This window comes from Typha latifolia, chromosome 2 (assembly GCF_019914945.1).
Source record: "Typha latifolia isolate L0001 chromosome 2, TyphaL0001v2, whole genome shotgun sequence".
NCBI classification, from domain to species: Eukaryota; Viridiplantae; Streptophyta; class Magnoliopsida; order Poales; family Typhaceae; genus Typha; species Typha latifolia.
The window spans coordinates 4,621,042-4,644,408 of record NC_133087.1 but is presented as its reverse complement, the minus strand read 5'-3'; the positions used below and the strand labels follow the sequence as shown (position 1 = coordinate 4,644,408).

The 23,367-nt window shown below is 38.2% G+C and overlaps 1 protein-coding gene across 5 annotated transcripts in view; it reads right to left on the bottom strand.

The window, feature by feature from the left end:
* The window catches only part of LOC140782827 (probable serine/threonine-protein kinase SIS8), a 45,117-nt gene extending 23,711 nt beyond the window's left edge, over positions 1-21,406 (bottom strand). The window contains exons 1-8 of one of the 5 annotated variants that reach the window (XM_073129630.1): positions 21,263-21,396; positions 18,897-19,046; positions 5,588-5,923; positions 4,214-4,417; positions 2,463-2,654; positions 2,058-2,317; positions 1,054-1,176; positions 779-868 (exon numbers count right to left, since the gene is read on the bottom strand). In XM_073129630.1, the coding sequence (XP_072985731.1) occupies positions 779-868; positions 1,054-1,176; positions 2,058-2,317; positions 2,463-2,654; positions 4,214-4,417; positions 5,588-5,836 (1,118 nt within the window). In that variant the 5' untranslated portion in view covers positions 5,837-5,923; positions 18,897-19,046; positions 21,263-21,396. Of the gene's footprint in view, positions 1-778; positions 869-1,053; positions 1,177-2,057; positions 2,318-2,462; positions 2,655-4,213; positions 4,418-4,802; positions 5,033-5,587; positions 5,924-18,896; positions 19,047-21,262 lie in introns of those variants that run through there. The other 4 variants (XM_073129632.1, XM_073129629.1, XM_073129633.1 and 1 more) reach the window with 4 other exon arrangements.
* Positions 21,407-23,367: the final 1,961 nt, after the last annotated feature.

Genomic DNA, 23,367 nt, shown 5'->3' with positions numbered 1-23,367 from the left:
TTGAAGGGGGTATTAATGTATATCTCTAGTTGGCAAACTCTTTGTGTTTGAGCCATCCAGAGTTTGAAGGGGGTATTAATGTATATCCTTTGTATTGTACCAAAGGGATAACTTGCTCCATGTATACATGTATATACATTAATTTTTAATGAGAAAATATACAACAGAGTTTCCCTATTCGTTTCAGACAATGTTCTTTCAGGAGGTATGGATACTTGATGCAAGGTATAAGCACATAAATGCTGAGAAGAAGAAGTCCACAAACCTTACATGGTGCATAAGAAAATCACTTAGTGTATAGTATAATAGGACAGTTCCTCAAAACAGCTAACATTTTGTCTATCATGATATCATCAACAAGAAAGAATGTTCAAAATGAGAAACTGAAATCTAGGCTTAAAATTCAAGAGATGGTAGAGTACTAACACATTAACAGGATGGTGAAAGCCTCAACGGACATCAGGTAGGCCAAAGGAACATAATCAACATTTTAATCTCATAACATTTCTTCCAATGTGAAAAAGTGAAAGGTCCATGGTACTAACATATTGAAGATCACCCTTTCATGCTGAAGAAAGATGATATCATTCTACTAAACATTTCATTCATAACCAAGGCATGCAGAATTAGAAAGAGTTATCAAAGTTAACCAAAGATTATCATGTTATAAAAATACAGTTGTCTTCATTCCTCAGGCACCAAAAACTAGGAATCTATTTAACAAATTTACCATTTAATAGCAAAACAAGAAATGAGCTCCAATGTTTAAAATAATAACCTTGAACTAGCTGTCCGTTGCTCAGCGACAACTTTCCTCCGGCTCCGACCCCAGAAAGCATTTGCAATATTAGGTTCACTATGTGATGAACTGATAGAATTATCCAGCCACAAATTATAAATGGGAACTCATTCTATTATCTAAAGACAAGTACAGAGAACCTCCAGAAGAAATAGATAATCAAAGAAATCAATTGAAGTAGGTTATCAGCAAATTGGCAATATATTACTATAGAAAACTACTTGAGCATTAGAAAGCTATTTAAGCATTATCACCTCAAATTACTCTCCATAAGATCACTTGATCTTAGCATGATGTTCCTCAGAGAAGCTCCACTTACATTTGATGCCTCAGGTCTTCGGCCAAATAAAGATCTAGCATTTTCATCTTGCTCTTGACTGAAAAAACAGATAGCACAAGCATGACAACATGTAAATAAAATTGATCCAGCTTTATTTGCAAGTGCTGGCAGCTCACTGTAAGTACCAAATAAGTAAAACAGCACTGCATTAGGAGGACAATTGTGAACAGAAAATTAAAAGTGGATGTATTATCATCTCCATATGACAACTAAAATTACATAAAAGGACTTGAAAGAATTAAGCATGAATGAGTACACAAAATTCCAGCATATGCAGGACAAAAGATTAAGTGCACAATACAAAGAAAATGTGCAAATTTGTGCACAAATCATGTCCATGATCAACTCCTTGTTTAAGACTTAACGAGGAGAGAGGTACTACTACCAAGTCTCAATGGTTTATGTCTTGTAATAGCAACATGTTTTCACTAAAAGGTTTTCAAAGATTGTTATTCCCATATATATACTGAATTTGCAACTTTTTATGTAGTAGAAAGCTAAATCAAATAGTACCTAGATGAATATTTGTCTTTCAAAATATGAGGACAAAATTTCCCACCTCTTCTAAGGTATCATTCTGATTAATGGCAAATCATCACTTCCTTCATTAACTGATAACCGATAATGACATGCATGAATTATTACGTAACAAACCAACTAAGGCTATAAACAGATACCAGTTTATTGGAGATACATGGCGCAAAACAGGGGGAAGAAAGTTAAAAAAAAAACAGTAAGATAAACTACAATAAGTTAACAACCTTGTCTATTGACCAAGGGATTTTAATATCAATGGACAAGAAGCAAATTTTTCTCCTCATTTAGTTTCGTTGTTTTATATAAAAGATCATATTGTAAGACAAAAAACAGATAACTTTTGACCAGAAAATTCTCAAAAGAACTATGGTGCACACATACCATTCACCATCTATTCTATCAGAATAGCCACATAAAGGACTATTAGGTTCAAGCGGAGAATCACAAGAATCATAATCAGCTGAGTCACTCTCTCCAGCTGCAGAAATATGAGACGTAAAGATAGCCTTGGCTGTAAATGGAATAAGTTGTCCTGGGAAACGCATTAGATCAACTAGTAACTCGACAGAGTTAAGTACAACAACCACAGACATATGCTTGTATGAGTCTGTGCATTCAAGAGATTCTTCAGCAGGTAGGCCCTGTCAAGATTAAATCAGCACAGGCAACTGAGCACTTCAAATTTTACCTCCAATTATCAGCAAAATAAATGCATCTTTGGAGAGATAACAGGAAATATTATTTTTTACATTATGAGAAGCTTAAGGAAAAGAAATGAAATGTTACCACCACCAGTTTGCTCTCAAGACATACAGAATCAGCAAGAACCTTAAACAGAATTGCTCTAGGTCTACATGATCCATGCCTTATCTGCCCCAGCAGTTGAATTCCTCTATTTTCCATCAAATTAGATATTTCTTCCGCTGTAGCTTTTGCAGGACTTAGCTGTGGATTTGGACGCTTATAGAAGTCGGCAACCTGTCTTATTATTTAAGTTAAGCGTCAGACTGTAAGGAATGTAAACTCTTCAGTAAGCAACAGCAAATGTATGTAATTTTTTACGTACATCTCTCTGTGTAGAAATGCCAAGAGTAGATATCTATATGAATATGTGCTTCAATATTATGAAAATTACAGGTTCACAAAATAAGGAGCAATTAAATGATTAAGCTACCTAGAACCAGCAATGTTTATGTTCATGAGGCCTCTTTCTTATGCATCAGGTAATATGAATAGATAGCCACCAAGGATTTGGCACGCCTGACTCCCCAATGCCATACACGTATCAAGCATACCATTTCATACAGTCCGATGCCAGATAGCACACAGGATACATGACATGGCAACCACTAACTCACAAAGTCTCTATAGAAGGCGGGAAAGGTTAAGGTTAATTTTCCTGCTTCTGTAAATTCACGGTGGTGTCCCTTCTCTCACACTTGATGGCTCCCTCTCCCTCTCATTGACTCTTGCCCCACATGCACTCAGCATGGCCTTCCTTAGGCAGGACAGTTTGAAATTATTAAGCAATTCCAGCATCTAAAGTTAACATTCATACCTTATAATGATTTAAACATCTCAGAAGTATTAACTCATGCCATTTCAATGCATCTAAAATCAAGGATGGTCATGCTGATCCCTGATCAGCACGCCCTTGTGTACCACTAATATATATATATTAAAACCTACATTAAAATTTTCAAATGACTTATTTTCAAAAAATATAGCAAAGGTCAAGTAGAAACATTACTCAACACATAATATGATTGAATACATTCATTGATTGACAATAGTTCAACAATTAAAATCAATACTTAGTTGAACATAGTCAATTTAACATGTTCATATATCAATTTTAACCCAAGTTGAACAAATTTGACATATTAATTTTGGATTCTTAAAATTGGGAAAAATCTAATCATGCTGAAATTTTAGCTAAAATTTATAAAATTTAGGCTAATATCAACTCGTATGGAATTAATGTTCCTATACAAATTGACTCGACCTGAATGAATTTGGCATATTAATTTTAAATTTTTATAATTTGGAAGAATTTCTGGGGAATATCAAAATTTTCTTTTGATTCCTACATTTAAAAAAGTATGTTTCATAGGTCTAGCACAAAAATACTAGATCTATATGGAAAGACCCTTATAAATAATAAATATAACAAAATTGAACTATATCTATTATTTGTACACCCCAAATTAATTTTTAAAACATAAAAAAAAGCATGCTGACCAGCACGTGTCAGCACAACATGTGCCAGGTGTCAATACTCCATCTGCATGGGGCATGTTGACCGGCACAACCATTCTTATTGATTCTAAATAATAAAATTTTCTAGAATTTACTGATTTAATTACAAATTTCAAATACTAATATGATAATGCAGAATAAAATGAATTCCACGTGACATATTGTTCCATCTTCAAGTGGGTTGGCTAAAATATGAGAAATAAGAAGTGATATAGAAAGTACAGACTACAGACCAACAAAAAAATCATGTAAGCAAATATCAATGACATAGAACTCACCAAACCAGCAAGCTTTTTTATTACTGAAGCAGGATTAGAGTTCAATCCTTTTACTAGTGCTGCACTTAATTGCTTCAACATAGAAAGCTTCTTATCTTTCTCCACATCGACTAGAATGATGTCAGCTTGTAGCCCCTTCATTCCTAGAGAATGAAGGTCATCTGGAGATGGTATAATGTCAAAAAGCTCCTTGAGCTTCTTATCCTGCATAGGTTCAAGTGAATCATTAAAAATAACAAAAATAAATAAATTAGAAATGTCAAGCCTCCACAAAGGCCAAAATTGAAAATCAGCAACACTTTTTGGTGTTAAAATAATGAGAAAGTCAATAAAAAGACATGTTTCAGTTCAACTCATATATTTCTACGCTATCCATGTAACTGCAAACCAAGTAGCCAAAGCATCTTGACTAATTGAAAGGAATGTAAGATCCATTAAAATGTGTTTAACTTGATTTATTTTAACTGTCTTATTCTATGATCAAAATGTAACTATAGAGCACCGAAGGATTCAATGTTAGTTGCCAAAGAATATCCAAATTGACTCTGCTTATTATGATTCAAGAAGATCTGAGGATTCTGAGCCTTACAAAAGTAAAACACCGGTAATAAAGCATACGGAAGAATCTCATGTTGTCATGTTCATGAATATCCGTTGAAATTGTCTTGGGAACAATATAAGAAGAAGCAAACGATCTATTTCGCCAATCAATTTAGGTTCCCATTATCTAGGTCCCACCAATCTTGTGCATTTTCCACGCATTTCACTTACTCTCCTCAACTCCCACAGAAGTCAAAGTTACCCTCTGAACCCTCTGACCTGCATTGATTGAGGCGTAAAAATTTGGATGAGAACTTCCTTTATCAATCTTATTATTCCTCAAGTGAATTAGGCCTACAGTGTCGTGTACAATCCTACATTATGTACCATTCTCTATATGAAATAGAAAATCTAAAGGTAATCCAATCCTTTATACTCTTTTAGAATTCCTCTAATTCGGAATGGGGGTAATCTGCACATAGAATCACCTAAAGCAATCAGTAACAAATATGGCAATGAAGAAACATAAAGATTTTACTGTCATATATAGAAACCAAGTCTGTGAATGAAACTATACAATGACAAAAATAAAATCTTTATAGCAAAGTGAACTGTAATTTTCAAAATGGAAGTTGCATATATTTTCTTCAATCATCACATTATGAAATATGTAAAAGAAGATAAACAACGAAGACCAATAAATCATTGTTCATGGTAAAGCTTCTTAGTATCCAAAAACTGGAAAGAAAAAAAGGAAAATGGATTGGCATACATAAAGCTAATGAAAAAATTAAGGTACTAATGGTACATGAACTAGAATCAAGCTGTACTCACTGGGATGACAGAATAAAATCCATTGGGTATTGGATTAGATAAAGTTCCAGTGGACCACAAAATCTGAGAAGCAGCCTGAGATGAAAATTCAGCTTGTCTGACACTGGAGGCAGAGTCTCTAGTATTCAAGGTCTGTTCATTTCGAGTTGATGTAACAGACTGTAACTTGTCCATAGTTTCAGATGGCCACCAAATTGTATTAAAAGCCCGTGCTTCAGATGTCCCAGGGTCACCTGGTGTATCCTCCATCTCCAGAAAATGTTGAAATACAAAATCATTTTCTCCCAAGCATCACCCCATAGAGTTCAAATCATATGCCTATATAAAGGATCAAATCTACAGCAACAAGATCCAAAAACATCTTTATCATAATTTCTTCCTTTACAAGAGTTTAAAATATTCAAAATACAACAAAAGGTAAATTATTTGACACCATCATCAGACATTTTGGTATAAAATAAAATTAACAGATTCAAAATTTTGGATTTGCCGACTTCAATGAAAGAATGTATTTCTTTGCCTAGAAAGAAGTACATCCCTCTTTTACAATTGATTTCATGAAATTTTAGTTTCATGTCATATTAAACTCTATTTTTACAAAGTAATATATGGAAACTTGCTAAAATCAGAAAATTGGGGAATCGAGTAATATTTTGTCAAATTGCTGAGTGCAAAGTAAAATAGCAGCCTAAAAGGTTACATAAAGTCAAACTAACCATATGATTTGTGAAACTAAAATCAAGATAAGCTAGAAATTTAATCCAGACAGTCCTCCGTGGTCCTAAAACAAGAATGTATTTCACCAAATGGCAGCACCACAATGAGGTCCCGGATTAAACAATACCTTTCAGCTTTTGGTTGTCTTGATATGAACTAGGAGAAGAGAAAAGCAAGAGGATAATGGCTGAACATGAACAAGATTTTCTCTAGCACTCTTCCAATCAACAAACTGGTAATAGCGATTACACAAAGTACTCATGATTTCAAACAAACAAATGAATGTTCACGCAAATGGCATACGGTCTAATAAGGCCAATATTAAGTACTGCCAAATTTAGTAGCTAGACTTCCAAGATGAACGATTCTCTTGTTTTGTCCCAAAACCTTATCTAGCATCTACTAATTATTGAGTTCAGTCCAAATAGTCATGGAGTACTTAATTTAATGTGCCAAATATATTCAAAATAGCACAATATTATATACCAAGGACATTCAAATTAAGAAAGTATGTCTTATGATAAAGCTTCAAAACAATAATTGCCTAGTCAATCATATCTGTCTGTGTTAGTCAGCTCAACCACATATTGTCATCGGTTAGCAACTAACCAAATGCTCCCCATGACAATGTGTGTTAATTGGTGCTGCCCTATGCCGGACCCATGTTGGCTTGTGTCAACTAATTTGAGCGAATAGAAGATTGCTTGACAAGGGGGAGTATCAAATACCAACCTCAGCTGATTGGCACACATGGCAATATGGCATTGATGGCTTACAAGCACAGGTTGGGAGCGCGCAATTGATACTAGGGGTATAAACGAGCCGAGCTCGAGCAAGCTGAGCTTAGCTCGGCTCGGCTCAACTTGCCTCGAAATTGGAAGAACTCTAGCTCGAGCTCAAGACGAGCCAGCTAATGTGGGCCTGAGCTTGGCTCCCAAGTATCAAGTTGGCTGGGCTCAAGCATAGCTCATTTCAAAAATCACATCTAGAAGACAACTTGTTCAATTAATGAATTTAATTACTTTAGGGAAGAGCTCAACTATAAAAGACTACTCTCTTTCTTTAGTTTTTGGATATAGGACTAAGGGAAAGTAAATGCAAAAGCAAACAACATAAAAAATGGAACCAATAAAATAAATGTAATGGCAAAGGCTTGAACCCTTGACTAGTACATAAAAATATAGTATTACATTGTATCGAGCTAACTCGAACCGAGCACTAAGGCATTGCTAGCTTACAAGATAGTCTTTATAGTCTTGAGTAGATGAGTAAATCCTTACTTCAAACCCTCCAACTAGTGAATAAGGCCACATGAAAAGCAAGAATCATAGAGCAACAAATCAATATATGAGTAAAAAGTATAATATTTATGATATTTTGCAAATCAAATTATGAAGATTAGCATATATTATGTCAATAATAAGACCAAATATTAAGATAACAAAAAATTGATAACTTGGAGTAATGGAACTCTCTCTCTCTCTCTCTCTCATAGAGCTTTGCTAGGGTTTCTAAGTAATCCTTTTCCTACTCAGTATATGCTTTCTATGATAGAGAGGGGTGGTGCGCCTCAGTGTCCTACACCCCTTCACTTTCCTCAAGCTCCTCAACCTCCTGATGTGCCTCCTATTCTATCTCAGTCTCTCCAGCCTCCTGCTGCGGTTGCGGCCCTCCTGAATGAACAAGAAGCTCCCTTGAATGCAGGGAGCCCCCACGGTTTGCCCTTGTGAGAGGCAACCTAATAAGTCTCCCCCTCCATGTTTTGATGCATCCCATAATTCTCACATTCCCTTTCAATCCTAGGCTCATGTGGCTAGGGCCAAATGCTACAAACATCCTCACCTATCTAGTATTGTTCCTTGTGATGTCTTAGAGAAGGCCAAAGCCAATTTTACCGATCATAATCATCGACACTTAGTTATTAGAAACTAGCAATTAGAACTAGAAATTTGTTCTCATTGGCCAATTTTCACGTTGATCGCTGCCTCTAGAAACTGTGAGAAATGAGTGGATTGCTTTTGGACCACCACGCAACCTTATCATGTTTTTATAAGAGCCACGACTTTTATATCTTCAGGTTCTTTAGTGAGACAGATATGGTCAAGATGTTGATGAATGAGCCATAGACTATCTATGGCTTGATGTTAAATTTGGTTAGGTGGACATCAAATTCTCACTCTGTAGAAACCCTTATAACTACTATGTCAGTTTATAGGTGTGCAACTGCTGAATCTTCTAGAGGAATTTTAGCACCTAGGCATTCTGGTTTAGATTGCAGCATATAGTGGATGCTTGCTGAGGTTTGATGATACGACCATGTCCCAAGACTATGGTCGATTTGCTTAGGTTTATGCAGAGTTTGATGTCACACAACCGATAAAACCAGGATTCATCGTTGGTCCTCAAAAGAATGATTTTTACCAAAATTGGTCATCACCTACTAAAGTACCCTTCTAGGAAAGGTTGCAAAACTTGGTATCGAGGTTGAGATCGATCCTATATTCCAACTTGAATTTTGCAAATTTGTATAGTCATAAATTACTACTATAGAACAACAGTGAAGAGAGAGATTCCTCTCTTTATTGTTGTTCTATAGAATAAGAGAAGGGAACTTAAAAAGTAAGTGAGAAAGAGAGAAGAGAAATAAGAAAAAAATAAACTCACCCGAGTTCACCAAAGTACAGAATATCTAGAAGGACTCACCAGATCGGTCGTCAGATGAGCTCGATAAAGTGTAAGGGGTGGGAAGAGAGTGCATGAGATAGATAGAGGATAAAAATTAAAAATTTGAAAAGAAGGCAGCTAAAAATATTAACTATAGGTTAGATACCTATTAGATTCAAAATGAATCTTAAAAAAATTTAGTTTCAACTATACCGATTGGCCAATCTAGCCAATCCTGCCGAAATTAGTTGATCCCAAACCAAAAGCAATCTCACTAGACTGGTTTCAGGTTCGAATTAGAATTAGTTATGGCTGGTCCCAATCCAAATACGACTGATTTGACTCGGGATTGATTGATTTCGAGAACCATGTTTCTAGGGCCTTGACCAAAGTCCCTAGCCTTTACCGAGGAATCTGAACACAGGGCTTCTGCTCCTGTGTATATTCCTATGACAAAAGCTGCTAGGAATGTAGATATTAGCCAGAGCACCTCTGCCCACCCCACACCCCCCCTTCCCCTCAAGTTGAACGTTACACTCATTCTGATATGCAGAAAGAGGATTCGCTCCTTGGCCCTTGGATTCATGCTCCTAGGCGTGGAATGGCCGAGCTGGCCACTTGCTTTGACTTGCACTGATTTAAGACCCTAAACCTGATTGGTAACAAAGGCAACGGTAGGTCTAACAGATCTACAAACAACAATAATCAATACCCTCACTTTATGGAAGTGAAAGATCAAAATAGCACACAATCGCATCGACCTATTGTAGTCACCAAAATCTAGAAAGGTAAGCAAAAAATAGGTAAAAGAAGGATCCTCTAACATCCATCAAAATCTTAATCACATCTCCACAACAGCTAAGATTTCCTCTAAAAAAGGGATAGTTGTTTCCCATCTTCTTGTCACTACTCAAATCTCTATTGCCCGTGCACATAGTGAGGTGAGCTACGTCAACATCAACTCATATAAAATCGCTAGCATTGCTTCTGTGATTTCCATGCTATCTAGTCAAAAACCCAGCATTGGTGACCACCAGTGTGAAATAGACTCCTTTCTCTATATCCTCTCTATTGCTCCTCTCCTTACTGAAGGGTAGGAAACTTCTCATGTCCCCTCATCGTTATCAATAGATCAAAAGGCACCCCTCTAAGCCCTCTCTTGCCTAAGGGACAACAACCTGCTAGCTCCCTCTTTGACTCATCAAGTGGCCATGGAGGTCATGGTTTGTAACGCACTATTATCAGTCCTTGCTGCCAAAATTGAGGCTACTTTACTAGGTAGAAGCCAATTTGTCATGTCTATCTCTGATCTGACAGCTGAAGTCATGGACTTTTATAGTCTTGACATCTGTTCCTCGCCTCAACACCATCTTGGCGAGGAAATGGGCAGAAGTGGCATTGGTTATCGCTAGAGAATTTGTCATGAAGAATCAAATGGATAGCTCTAAAGCCAAAACTACAGCCAAGAAAAATCACAAAGAGGGATCGGCAAACTTGTCACAAGACATGGACACCTCCACTAGTGATCAATGAATTGTGCCGTTTGGAATTATCATGACGCATCTCAAAAGATATCAAAAATTGGATTATGGAATTCTTTCGTTCGATGTGCTTAAGAGATTATAATTCCTTGGACGTGCTTAGGAGATTATATTTCCATCGTTGGCCCATTTGAGAGTAAATGAGAAGTCTCGTTCTCCTAGTCTCTGGCGGTTGTCTTTCTAGAAATTTATCTCCAATTATTCTCTAATAGATTTGGTTTTGCCAATCCTACTTTCACCTGGCATAATAACCAACTCGAAATAGGCATATTTGGTACCATTTGGATAGAACCCTTGTGACTACTCATGAGTGAGATGGTAAGGTAAGCCACCTTACTCACACTAGCTCGAACCACATGCATATTTTGTAGTCTTAGGTTTTGTTGTTCCCGTAGCTTCTCTATTAATGGTTAGGTCCGAACTCTGCGATGGAGCCTCTAAGAAAATTCATTATCGAGTTAATTTCCTCAGTTTTATTAACTTAAGGCTCTTTATTATTTATTAATACATATTAATATTAAATTCTTAACTTAATATATAAATTTTTACATTTCTAATTACTAATTTTGCATATGCTTGATTCTAATCTCTTCAAAAGTGTCATTCATTTTGTTTTAAATTAATTTGAATGGAATATATTATTGTTCATGATATTATTAACAATTCATCCTCAACCATTTCCCTTGTTACTAATATGTTTGATGTTGACTTGTTTCTTAAGAACATCAAAGGCAAAGTGCTCCAAAATAAAATCCTCACGCTTGACAACACTAAGGGTAGCCAAGGCTTGGCCCGTGATGCTTCCATGCAGCTCAATTCCTTGTACAATCATCACTCGACCATCCTGCATCAAATTGACACTAAGTGGAAGTCTTAAGTCTAGGATTAGTTGGCTCTCTTCGAGTGATCTAAATACTAGATTCTTTGAGACTTCCACTATCATTCATAGATGTAGAAATCAAATTGATTATCTTATCTCCTCGGAATTCTTAAATTTTTACTGCCAGCTCCGGAGTCACACCGATAATCTTGACCTTACCTAGGACTTCTTGCCTACCTCACATATTCTTCCTTCTTCTTGCTATGATAAGCTTTTGACCCTCCTTACCCCAAAGGAGATTCATCGAATTCTCTGCTTCGTGCCTCTCAAAGGACCAAGACATGATGGCTACCAAGTTGAGTTCTTCCATAAGTATTGGGATTTGTTAGGCCCATCAGTTGTGAAGGCCCTGGTATTATTCCAAACTAGTGGCAACTTCCTGGTTGTCTAGTCTCAAACTTATGTTGCACTCATTCTCAAGGAGTCTCCCACTAGGGTCCATGATTTTCGACCTATTTTCTTGTGTAATGCTGTCTACCGTCTATCTACCGTCCAACATTAGCTCTGAGAAGGCTGCCTTCGTGGCAACGCGCAAGATGTCGGATAATGCCTACTAGCCATTGCTCTGCTTCATCAATATCTCCCTAATCCCTGTTGTTAAGACTACATTTGTGAGGTAGAGGATCCCTCCCATCTCTTCATTTCATGTACTCATGCTCGGCAATTTTGGGATTTTTCCATGACCACTTTGGGTTTTCAATTCTCTTTCTCTGAGGCTTAGCTTACTGGTGACTGGTTGACGGCTGATGACATGCTCCTATTTTTGGGTCTATTGGTTTTGTGCATGCCTCTACAGTTAATGCCTTCTGGCAGTTGTGGAAGGCTCCAAATGTCGATCCATCTGCACTAAGCCTTCCTCTGCTGCCACGACTAGTGACGCAGGATTAACTTGCCAAGACTGTCAAGCCCAGTAATGAAATCTCTTCTACTGTTTCTTGCTCCTGGTCTTTGTTGCCTCGGGATCTTGTCAAGTTGAATTCTGATGAGGCTTTTGAAGCTGCCTCCAGCCAAGGTGGCACTGGCCCTATTCTTCACGATCACCTTGGCCGTCTTATTGCAGCCCGGTCAGCCCCTCTTAGTTGTATTGATGCATTAACAACTGAAGCCACTGCCTTCCTCCTTGGATTTCAAATGGTTGCCGACCTCCACATCTATCACCTCATTGCTGAAGTTGATTCCACTTCTCTTTAGTGGATGCTCAGTATTGAGCGATATCCCTAGCGCATTGCTCATATAATAGAAGATATTGCTCACCTTATCTCTAAATTTCAAACTGTCTTGCTTATCCACGCTTACTGCAAATGCAATCAGACAGCTAACTGGCTTGCCACTAATGGTCGCCTAGGCGCTTCCATTCTGTTTAGGAACACCAATGTTCTTGCTGATCTTCTTACTATTTTGTGCAGAGATATTTCCAGCCAATCTACTGTAAGGTGGAAATGATCCCACTTGTTTCTTCCTGAGACAACTTTAATTTTGGGTAGAGATATTTTCGGCAAGTATGGTTCTCAAGTCCATATCCTGACCTTCAAAGCTTTCACTACCATTGGCTAGAATTATTACATACTAGAAGGAGCATAACATCCTAAGTCAAAACGCTTTCTTTATGTAGAAAGTTCCACTAAAAATGCCCGACAAAAAAATCACGATGTAAGATTCATTTAGAGCCTTCAAGAAGCCTCTGATGAGGTCATGAGTATTAAAATTTTAAATAGATCATAGTTCAAAATCCAGATTTTCTCCACCAATGCAAGAGAATAAAATGCCGGTACTCAGTACAATAAGGATACTGTAGATAGGCAGCACAGTGAAGGAAGATTTGTTGTCATTTAATGGTACGTCTTCCACTTTATAAAAAATTAAATACAGAATCTGTACCGCTGCATTTAGCTACTTAAAGAAACAAAGTCTTGTCACAAAGATCAGCTCAAATGGACTGAAACAGATCAATTAATATCTTGAGGAAACATTGACCCTCAACAAGTCTATCTTTGAATTCTTAACTGCAACTGAATAATGAAACATAGTTTTTGTTTAGACCAAACAAGGTTTACCCATAATGCTCTAAGGTTCAACAATGTGAGAACTATATCCATTAATGCACCGAAATTTCAATAAAAATGGAACCGGGAAATGGATAGGGCATCTCAGAAAAGGTTGCAGCATAATAGGAGATGTTCTAACTATAATATATTCACATTGTTCATAGAAAAGTAGATATCTTTTCCAACTTGTTCAATAGGATTCAATTGTAGGGGCATTAGATCTTTAAACATAAGGAGGATAATACAACTAGGGCTGGATCAAGTTGTATCGGAAGGAATAAATTTTGTTTGAAGAATAAGGTTTTTTGTCGGGGTGCGTTCAAACGCGTCGTTCGAACGCTTGCACACGTTTGCACAAACAGAGAACAAGTTTTGTGCATTCAAACGGCCTCGGGCTCATTCGAACGCGCCGTCCGAACAGCTACATGCGAACGGGTTTTGCACATTATGACGGCCTCGGGCCCATTCGAACGGGCCTCGAAGAGGATGCATTGTTTTACGGTTTCTTTAATTATTTTGGTCAATTGGATAGCCACTAAGTATTGTGGAGTGCACCCAAGTTGGATTAGCTTTAAATGAATCTTCTTTCTCTCTATCTCTCTTCCTCTCTTCTCTCTTCCTCCTCGTGCCCTAACCTTCCCGTCGATCCCTAGTCGATGCCGGCTAGACCCTTCCCTTCTTTTGTCGCCGCCCTACTTCTTCTAGGAGTGACCCTTTCTTCCTCCACGTCCTATCTATTCACTAACTCACGCGCATCTCCATCTCCACGTTCACCCCACATTCACCTCCTTCCACCACCATTAATGAGCTACCTTCAATCCACACAGCAGTGAGGATGCAGCACCTATTAGACAACGGGCGCAACTATGGCATCCGCAAACGACCCACTCGGCTGGAATATCAAAAGTTTAATGGAGATAATCCTATTGATTGGATATTTTACGTCGAACAGTACTTTTCATGCCATGGCACGCCGGAAGAAGCTAAGGTACCTATTGTGAGTTTTCATTTGGAGGATGCAACCTTACATTGGCACCAATCGGTAAACGCCCATCAACCATTCGACAATTGGACGGCATTCACTTTTGCATTAGCTCAACAGTTTGGGATTGTTGGATATAAAGATTATGGTGCTAACCTCGCCAAATTGACACAAAAGACTACTATGGCAACATATCAAAAAGATTTTGAGTGCCTCAGTAGTCGTTGCTTTCCAAGGTAGCCGCAAGAAGCGTTGAAGAGCACATTTTTGGCAGGGCTGCATGAGGAGATAAAAGCCGACGTCTATTCCATGCAATAGCAAATTTTGATGGAGGCCGTTGAGATTGTCACAAGGATGGAACAGAAGTATACTGCTTTGAAAAGGGCTATGAGGACGAGTTAGATGTCGAAAGACGGCCGGTATATGTCGCAGACGACGCCCACAACTAGCGGCTGCAGCTCCATACCAGGACCACCGGCGTCCACCTTGGGGCAGCGAGGTACACCGAGACCAATGGCCGGATTCAGAGGAAAAGGCACGCAACCTAAGGTCGATCCTTGTCACGAGCGAGGGTGGATGAAAAACTAGCCAAGGATTTGTGCTTTTGGTGCGACGAGCGCTGCACACTGGAGCATCGTTGCACCAAGGCTACAGACAGTGTCATGTTGATTGACGACTGTGATGACGAGGCTGAGGGGGAGGGGGATGTCACAAATAGGGTAGTCAAAGAGGAGTTTGAGGAGATAGTGGAGGAGGATATGCAGGCCGAGATCTCGATGCACGCATACCCTAGCTCTAGCGCCCCAAAGACCTTATGGGCGGATGGGCTCGTTCGGAAGCAGTGTGTGCATATACTCATTGACACGGGAAGCACGCATAAATTCTTGGCGAGAGATTGGTACGGAGTATAGGACTCAAGACCAAGCCCACTATCGAATTTGATGTGACTATCGACGACGGCACCCGCCTTAAAGCCCATTATCAGATTTGATGTGACTAGGGTTGAACCACGTTGTATCAGAAGGAATAAATTTTGTTTGAAGAATAAGGCTTTCTGTCGAGTTCAAGCCTATTCAAACACACCACGGCGAGGATGCATTGGTTTAGAGTTTCTTTAATTATTTTGATCAATTGGGTAGCCTCTAAGTACTGTGGAGTGCACCCAAGTAAGATTAGCTTTGAATAAATCTTCTTTCTCTCTATCTCTCTTCCTCTCTTCTCTTTTCCTCCTCGTGCCCTAACCTTCCCGTCGACCCCTAGCCGATGCCTGCTAGACCCTTCCCTTCTTCTATCGTCGCCCTACTTCTTCTAGGAGCAACCCCTTCTCCCTCTTCGTCCTATCTATTCACTAACTCGCATACATCTCCATCTCCACGTTCACCCCACATTCACCTCCTTCCACCACCATTAACAAGCTACCTTCAATCCAAACACCCAACCTAATTCCCTCTTAATTCAAGAACATAACATAGGACGTAGCTTTGGTGAACGTGAATTGTATGTTTGTCCTTGTTTGCACAAAAAGCTTTTCATATTGTTAATGTATATATTCCTACGTAGTACCTGAGGGCTACGTAGTACCTGAGGGATAACCTACCCTATATATACATGTATTTATACTTATTCTCAATGAGAATGGATCAAAGTTTTCCTATTCATCACATGGTATCAGAGTTCATACCTAGGGTTATCATCTGTGAACCCCTTCGTGAACTCATCATCGATCAATCTCCCCGACGGACGGAGTCAAAAGCCTTCACACTCATCGACACCTTGCCGCCATCCGCTCCACAACTCGAGCGACAGCACAAGGTCTCCATCGACGCTGTCGTCAACTTCATAGCTCGAGCGCAAGGTTTCAGTCAACGCCATCGTCGAATCCATTTCATCAACGCCTCGCCACTGTGAGCTTCATCTCCTTCGATGCCTTGCCGCCATCAAGGTCTCTGTCGACACCGCCATCGAATCCATCGACTCCGGCCCTTCTCTGGATCGGATCTCCATTGACACCATCGACTCAAGCTCCTAATTGGAGAGGTTTGCCAACTCCGACGATTCCTTGACGCTGCCATTGCCAGCGATCACTTAACTCCAACTCTAGCGGCTGTGTGTCGCCTTGCTCGTGGAGGTCATTCTGTTCACCTACGAAAACCCAAACTCCCTACATAGCCAAACAGAATTTCTGCAAGTCACAATTTATTGCTGCCGCATGAAGTTTGATCCAACCAATAATTAATTGATTCAACAAAGCTTCTTGGTGAACTTGCTATTAAATCTGCTACCACTTCCGATAGCTAATTCTAATACAATTCGTGATTATCTTCCTTCTACAACTGATTTTATGCTTGTAACTGTTGTTGATTTGCAATATTGGTCTACTACTGCAAAAGGAGCACTTAATGGTCATGATCTCTCTATTCATCCTGACAAATCCAGTGTTATGCTCTCCAATGACTCCAAAGAGCATGCCACTTGGAAGGCTCGTGATAGTCGTGTTCGGACATATTTAATTGTCTCTATTAATAAAGTTCTTCGTCCTGATTTTATTTGATTTATCACTGCAGCTGATCTTTGGTGCCATCTTCGATCTCGTTTGGTCGAATCTAGTGGTACTCGAGAATATCACCTTCTATCTAGTGCTTAAACAGCTCAATAGGGCGAACGACCCATCCAGCATTTCTATAGTCACATGCAAGATTTTTGGCGTGAGTTACAGGCATTGGAGACCTTTTTTCCTTTGCAGTTTGCCAGCAGTTTTGAGGCTTTCTCTATTGTGTGAGTTTCATTGAGTATTATGTGAGCTTCATTAATATCTGTATTGTGTGAGTTTCATTGATGACTTCTCTAGATATACTTGGGTTTATCTCATTCATCGTCGCTCAGAGATCCCCCCAAGTTTATCAATTTTTTACATTTATGATTCACATTCAGTTTCACAAACACATTACGGTTTCCAAGTCTAATTGTGCTCGAGAGTATATCTCTACTATTATGAGTTCCATTCTCCATTCTCATGGCACCATTTTTCAACAGTCTTGTCCCTACATTCACGAGCAAAATGGTGTAACAAAACAAAAACATCGTCATATCTTAGAGACTACGCGTGCTCTCATTCTTAGTTCATATGTCTCTCGTTCCTTTTGGGCAGAAGCTCTCTTGACTTCTATTAACCTTATTTATCTCACACCTTCTCTTGCCTACAAGATCGCACTCCTCATGAGATTCTTTTGTCTGTTAAACCAGATTATAATATTCTTCGTGTTTTTGGATGTACTTGCTTTGTATTGCTACCTGCTCATGAGTATGACAAGTTGTCCGCTCGATCTGTGCGATGTATTCTTCTCATAAATAGTTATGAACACAAAGTTATCGATGCTATGATTTCTCGACTCGTCGACCGCATATTGCTCGTCATGTCGCTTTTCTAAAGGATATTCTTAATTAATCTCATGAGTCTAAGGACCTCACTTTTCTTGAGCCTCCATCTTCAACATCCTCTCCTTAGTCTCCTCTTGATGCAGTCCCCACTTCATATTCTCCTGAGGAGTCTCTTATTGGATGTCCTAATGATTCTCTCCCTTATCATCCTATCACTCAAGTGTACTCTCTGCAGGTTATTCATGTACCTCCATCATCTTCTTCCCCTCTTGTTCCTCCTATTTCATCTTCTACTCCACCTTCTACACCTTCTCCTCCAGCTGGTACTGTGGGTCCTCGCCAATCTCAGCGTGAGCATCATTCTCCTCAGAGATATTGATTTATTAATGTTGCACGATATTTTTCAAAGGTTTACACCTTTCTGACAGCTCTTCACGCAAATCATGAGCCTAATTCTTATCAAGAGCCTATTGTCTATCCTAAGTGGCAACATGCTATGGATGAGAAGTTTCAGGCTTTGCATGCACTCAGACATGGGATGTTGTTCCTCTACCAAATGGCATTGAACCTGTTAGTTGTAAATGAGTTTACAAAATCAAGAGATGATCTAATGGATCTATTGAGCAACATAAAACTCGTCTTGTTACCAGAGGTTTCACCTAAGAGTGTGGCATTGATTATCAAGAGACATTTGCCCATGTGGCTCAGATGACTACTGTTCATACTCTTTTTGCAGTAGCTGGCCTTTGTATTAAATGGATGTAAAGAATATTTTTCTTTATGGTGATTTGATGGAAACAGTTTATATGTAGCACCGGGATTGTCTATTCCTTTGTCCCATGTTTGTCGCCTTCAGCATGCCATCTTTGATCTCAAACAGGCACCTCATGCTTGGTTTGAGCGGTTTCGTTGAGTGATGACTAAGGTTGGTTTTGTTGAGAGTGATCATGATCATTCTATGTTTACGCATATTTCTCCGTAGGGACGTATTATTCTAATACTTTATATAAGTGACATGATTATTATAGGTGATAATTCAATTGCTATCAAGTCACTACAGAAACATCTGTCTCAGCACTTTCAGATGAAGGATTTGGGTCACCTGCATTATTTTCTTAGTCTTGAGATTGCTCACAGTGAGAGAGGCATACTTGTATCTCAACAAAAGTATGTTTCTGATTTGATCAATCGACAACTATATGCGATGATCGGACAGCTGATACACCTCTTGAGCTTCGTGTGAAGCTTCGTCCTACAAAAAGAGTGTCATTGATAAATCCAATTAGATACAAACAGCTTGTTGGACAACTTGTGTATTTATGCATCACCAGACCAAATATTTTTCATATTGTGAGTATAGTTAGTCAGTTTGTGGCAGCCCACGATCTACTCATTATGCAACACTACTTCAAATTCTCAGATATATGCGAGGAACTATTATTCGCTTTTTATTGATGTATGCTCATTCATCTCTTGTTCTTCGTGCTTATTCCGATGCTGATTAGGCTAGTGATCCTACCACTAGTTGTTCTACCACTGCATTATGTGTGTTCCTTAGTGACTCTCTTATCTCATGGAGGAGCAAGAAGCAAGATATTATCTCTCTTTAGTACTGAAGTAAAGTATAGAACCATGTCCACTACTTCTAAGGAAATTATTCTCTTCGCCATCTATTGGGAGATATTAGCATATCAATACTATGCCCACTGCTCTTTATTGTGATAACAAGAGTGCTATACAATTTGCAAGCAATCTTGTATTCCATGAGAGAACAAAACATATTGAGGTAGACTATCATTTTGTTCGACATCAGTTTCTAGCTAGCACTATCAATCTTCCTTATATATCATCTATGAAGCAGATAGTTGATTTCTTCATTAAATTGCATCCCACTACACATTTTATGTATCTAATCGGCGAACTCCTTGTGTTTGATCCACCTTGAGTTTGAACGGGGGTGTTAATGTATATACTCTTATGTTGTACCTGAGGGATAACCTACCATAACCGTACATGTATTTATACTTATTCTCATGGGAATGAATCAGAGTTTTCCTATTCATGTCACATACATATCACAAGTACTCAGTACTCAAAAATATCAAACTTCCTTGATATAGTAAAAGAACTCACAACTGACTTCAAATAAGAACACTGACTTCTAATAAGAACCAAATTCAGATGAATGTGTAAGATTCTAATGCAGGAAATGACTTTTTTCTGAAATTAAATGACATCTTTTTAGGATACTATCATTAGGAAAAGATGAAGAAGGTATCCAGTATTTCAATCCTGTCGGGTATGGATCATGGGTGGCTCCATTTCAGGGCCCATCAAGAACCATTTAATAGGAAGCTGGATAATCTTGATCTTTGGTTGTAGGTTCTGTTCTAATTTCAGATCAATGTTTAACAATAGCAAGATAAAGCGCAAGCAAATTAAGAATGAAATGCATATAAGGATTTTCATATATATTGTAAAAACGTGAGCAAGTTTAAATCCTATAGCTATTCTAATACTTCTTGTATATGTTCACATGAGGCCATGATTCATGAGAAACCACATTATGAGTTAGATCAAACTAAAGTTCGATTTTGCTTTTGTTTATTATGTGGTACAATTGTGTTGGAACTCAAAATACTTGCCAAGGAGGGATGCCTCCCCTTCCCCATGACATCCCTAGTTTATAGACAATTCCTAGGTGTAGTCAAAAGGCAGAAATGTACCCATAATTTCATTTGAACTTAAAGTCAGTAGTTTGTTCTGAGTCAATAAGGTTTAATTTGGGTTAACTTAAAGTATGAGGGTTGACCAAACCATCCTAATTGAGTTTTTGGATCAACCAATCAGCAGGAAATTTGGTGAGAGTTCAATTAGATATAGGTCAGGAAATATGGGTTGATCCATTCGTTCTGGCCTCTGTTTTAGATTTTCTGCTGAATTTAGAAATGTATCTGTAGCCTCCTGAATCGAATCTACATTCTTATATCAATATTCTTATCCAGATACAGCATTTAATTTAGACCTACAATTCATGTGTATATATATGAACTATGATTAAAAAAAATGCAACAAAAACAACAACAAAATAGCCCAAGAGAAGACATTCTTTGTGATTTTATCAATATTCTATATTATCATATATTCATATAAATGTCGAGCTACCACACACTTTTCTTGGCCAAGATCTGTATCCCAATTCATATTTGAGGATGAAGAGCGGGTACAAATTTTCTCCATTCCCAACCCCAGCCATTTTCAAGAAAGATTGAAAAGAAAAACAAAACAAGAAAAACCAAAGAAGATCCGATCACAGAGTATCCAAGAATTTCCTATTACATCGAACTAATCCGATCTAAACATCAACCAGATCCGATAACACATCCAGACTACCTCATCCGGGAAGCCTAAGAGGCTCCACGAAACGAGGAAGGAAAGACGAATCCGAATCGAGGAAGAGGAACTCACCAGCGGATCCGAGCATCTCATTGCCCCGACAAAGGCGCGCAATTTCGGAATTCGTAGGGGAGATGAAGATTAGGGCATCGAGGGGATGGAGGGGAGAGGAGTAGTGAGGGAGAGGGGAGAGGGAGGGAGGGAGGGAGGGATCGTGGAGAGAGAGAGGTCCGAGTTGGATATTGATATTTGAGTTAAGTGGTGGGGCATCTTTAGGGAGGGGTGGGGGGAGGAGTGGGGTCCTTATACCGGGATCGGACCGGAGGAAACGTTGGACACTACTGGTGAGATGGGATGCGATCTACGACGTGGGAAAAATACGCCCCGGTTCGGACCGGACCGGTCTGGAGCGAGTGAGATGGATGATGCAATCTCTTTAGTAAGAATAGTCGAATCTACGTATACAAATGTATATATAAATTGTTATATACCGCAACACTTGTTGATCGTGCTTGCAGAAGAAGAAAAATAAAATTAGAAAAAAAATACTTACCTTTACTCTTCGACAAAAAGCTCGACCAAAAATTGCTGCTAGGAGAGATGCTATTCGATCTATAAAGTATGATCATTTAAATTAAGTGGTCACATGTTCAGCCACCCAGACAAAGTGATTGGATGCTGAGCTTTGACTTCTTTTTAAATGATTTCATAGTTGTAATTTGATTTCTCATTCTTAAATGTACTTGCACTACACCAGGAAAAAAAAAAAAGTCGTCAATGCTTCAATTTATTTAGAGAAAAAGAATTCAATATACTCATTTTTTCACTAGAAAGTATTCCTTTAGCTACAGGGAGAAAACAAAAGGAAAGGGAGAGTAAATATATTTTAGTTAAAAGATAAAATAGATAGAAATTCTTTATAAACTCATGGGAAGTGGCCGAAGTTATAATGGGGAGTTTTCTTTTCGGTATGATAGCATTTTCTCATTAGATGAAAAATAAAAATAAAAAATAAAAAATCTATGAGGTTTGAATTAGCCTCATCTCTTTTTCTTTTTTTTTGTTATTATTTTGTGTAGTGTTAAGGGCGGTCGTTACAATAAAGTTAAGCTTTTAAATCAACTGTACTGCTTTTAACATGCATCAGGATGCGGGAAAAATGGAAAAGCTAGCGAGTTCACCAATTCAACACCCTTCTGATGAACTTTCGTCTTCAATTAGATAAAGTGACGAAGTGTTATGAAAATAAATTAATCATATTTTGATTATTTTGATTACGATGAATAAAATTAAAATGATGGGCTATTCTATCACGGCTTTGATATGAATGATGCAAATAAAATTTTAATTAAAATTAATAATTAAACAGCAATCAATCTGATATGAATTAAGTCATAAATTAGTTTTATAAATATTATAAAACTAATTAAATAAAATCAGTAACGTCATAAATTATAATTTTTGTATTTAAAATTTTTTTCAGATTCAAAATTTCATATACAGCAAAATGAAGAACAAATCTGAGGTGTGCTCTCTGTTCCAAGCGTTTGCACATCCTAGCCCTAGAGGCAGAGATGGGTTAGGGCGTTTGAACACCGAGGTCCTCGTTTAAATGCCCAATGACAAATTTGTTTCGTATTAGGTTTCTTGACGTTTTTATTTTGCATTAGAAATTTTTAATGTCCTTAGGATATAGGCTAGTCTATAAATATGTGTCTAGAAAATTCCTTTTGATTCAGAATTGCATATTTAGATTCATCCTATCTCTCCAAACTTTCTATCTTCCTCAGTCTCTCTCAAATTAGGTCCCTTTTGTCTAGTTGTTTCCCTTAATTCTCTTTTGTCTAGTTGTTTCCCTTAATTCTCGAGGGCAATCCAACCCACTTCTTCTCCTCCGTTCTTTCACATGATAACATCCACAAGTATCACACAAGTTTTATTAACTTATCTTCACAACCTACCCTAAAATACCATGTAATCTTTAACTAGGCATTATCATCTAGCAAATCACATCTTTTGCCAAATCACTCACCGATTTAGAAGACTAAAATGCTTAATTCCCTCACCAAAATTATATTCTATATCTTGCCCTAACCCAATCACTCATAAATTTCAGATTTGGTCTCGAACACCGGTACACTCTTAATCTAAACGTATCACAACCTAATAGAACTAAT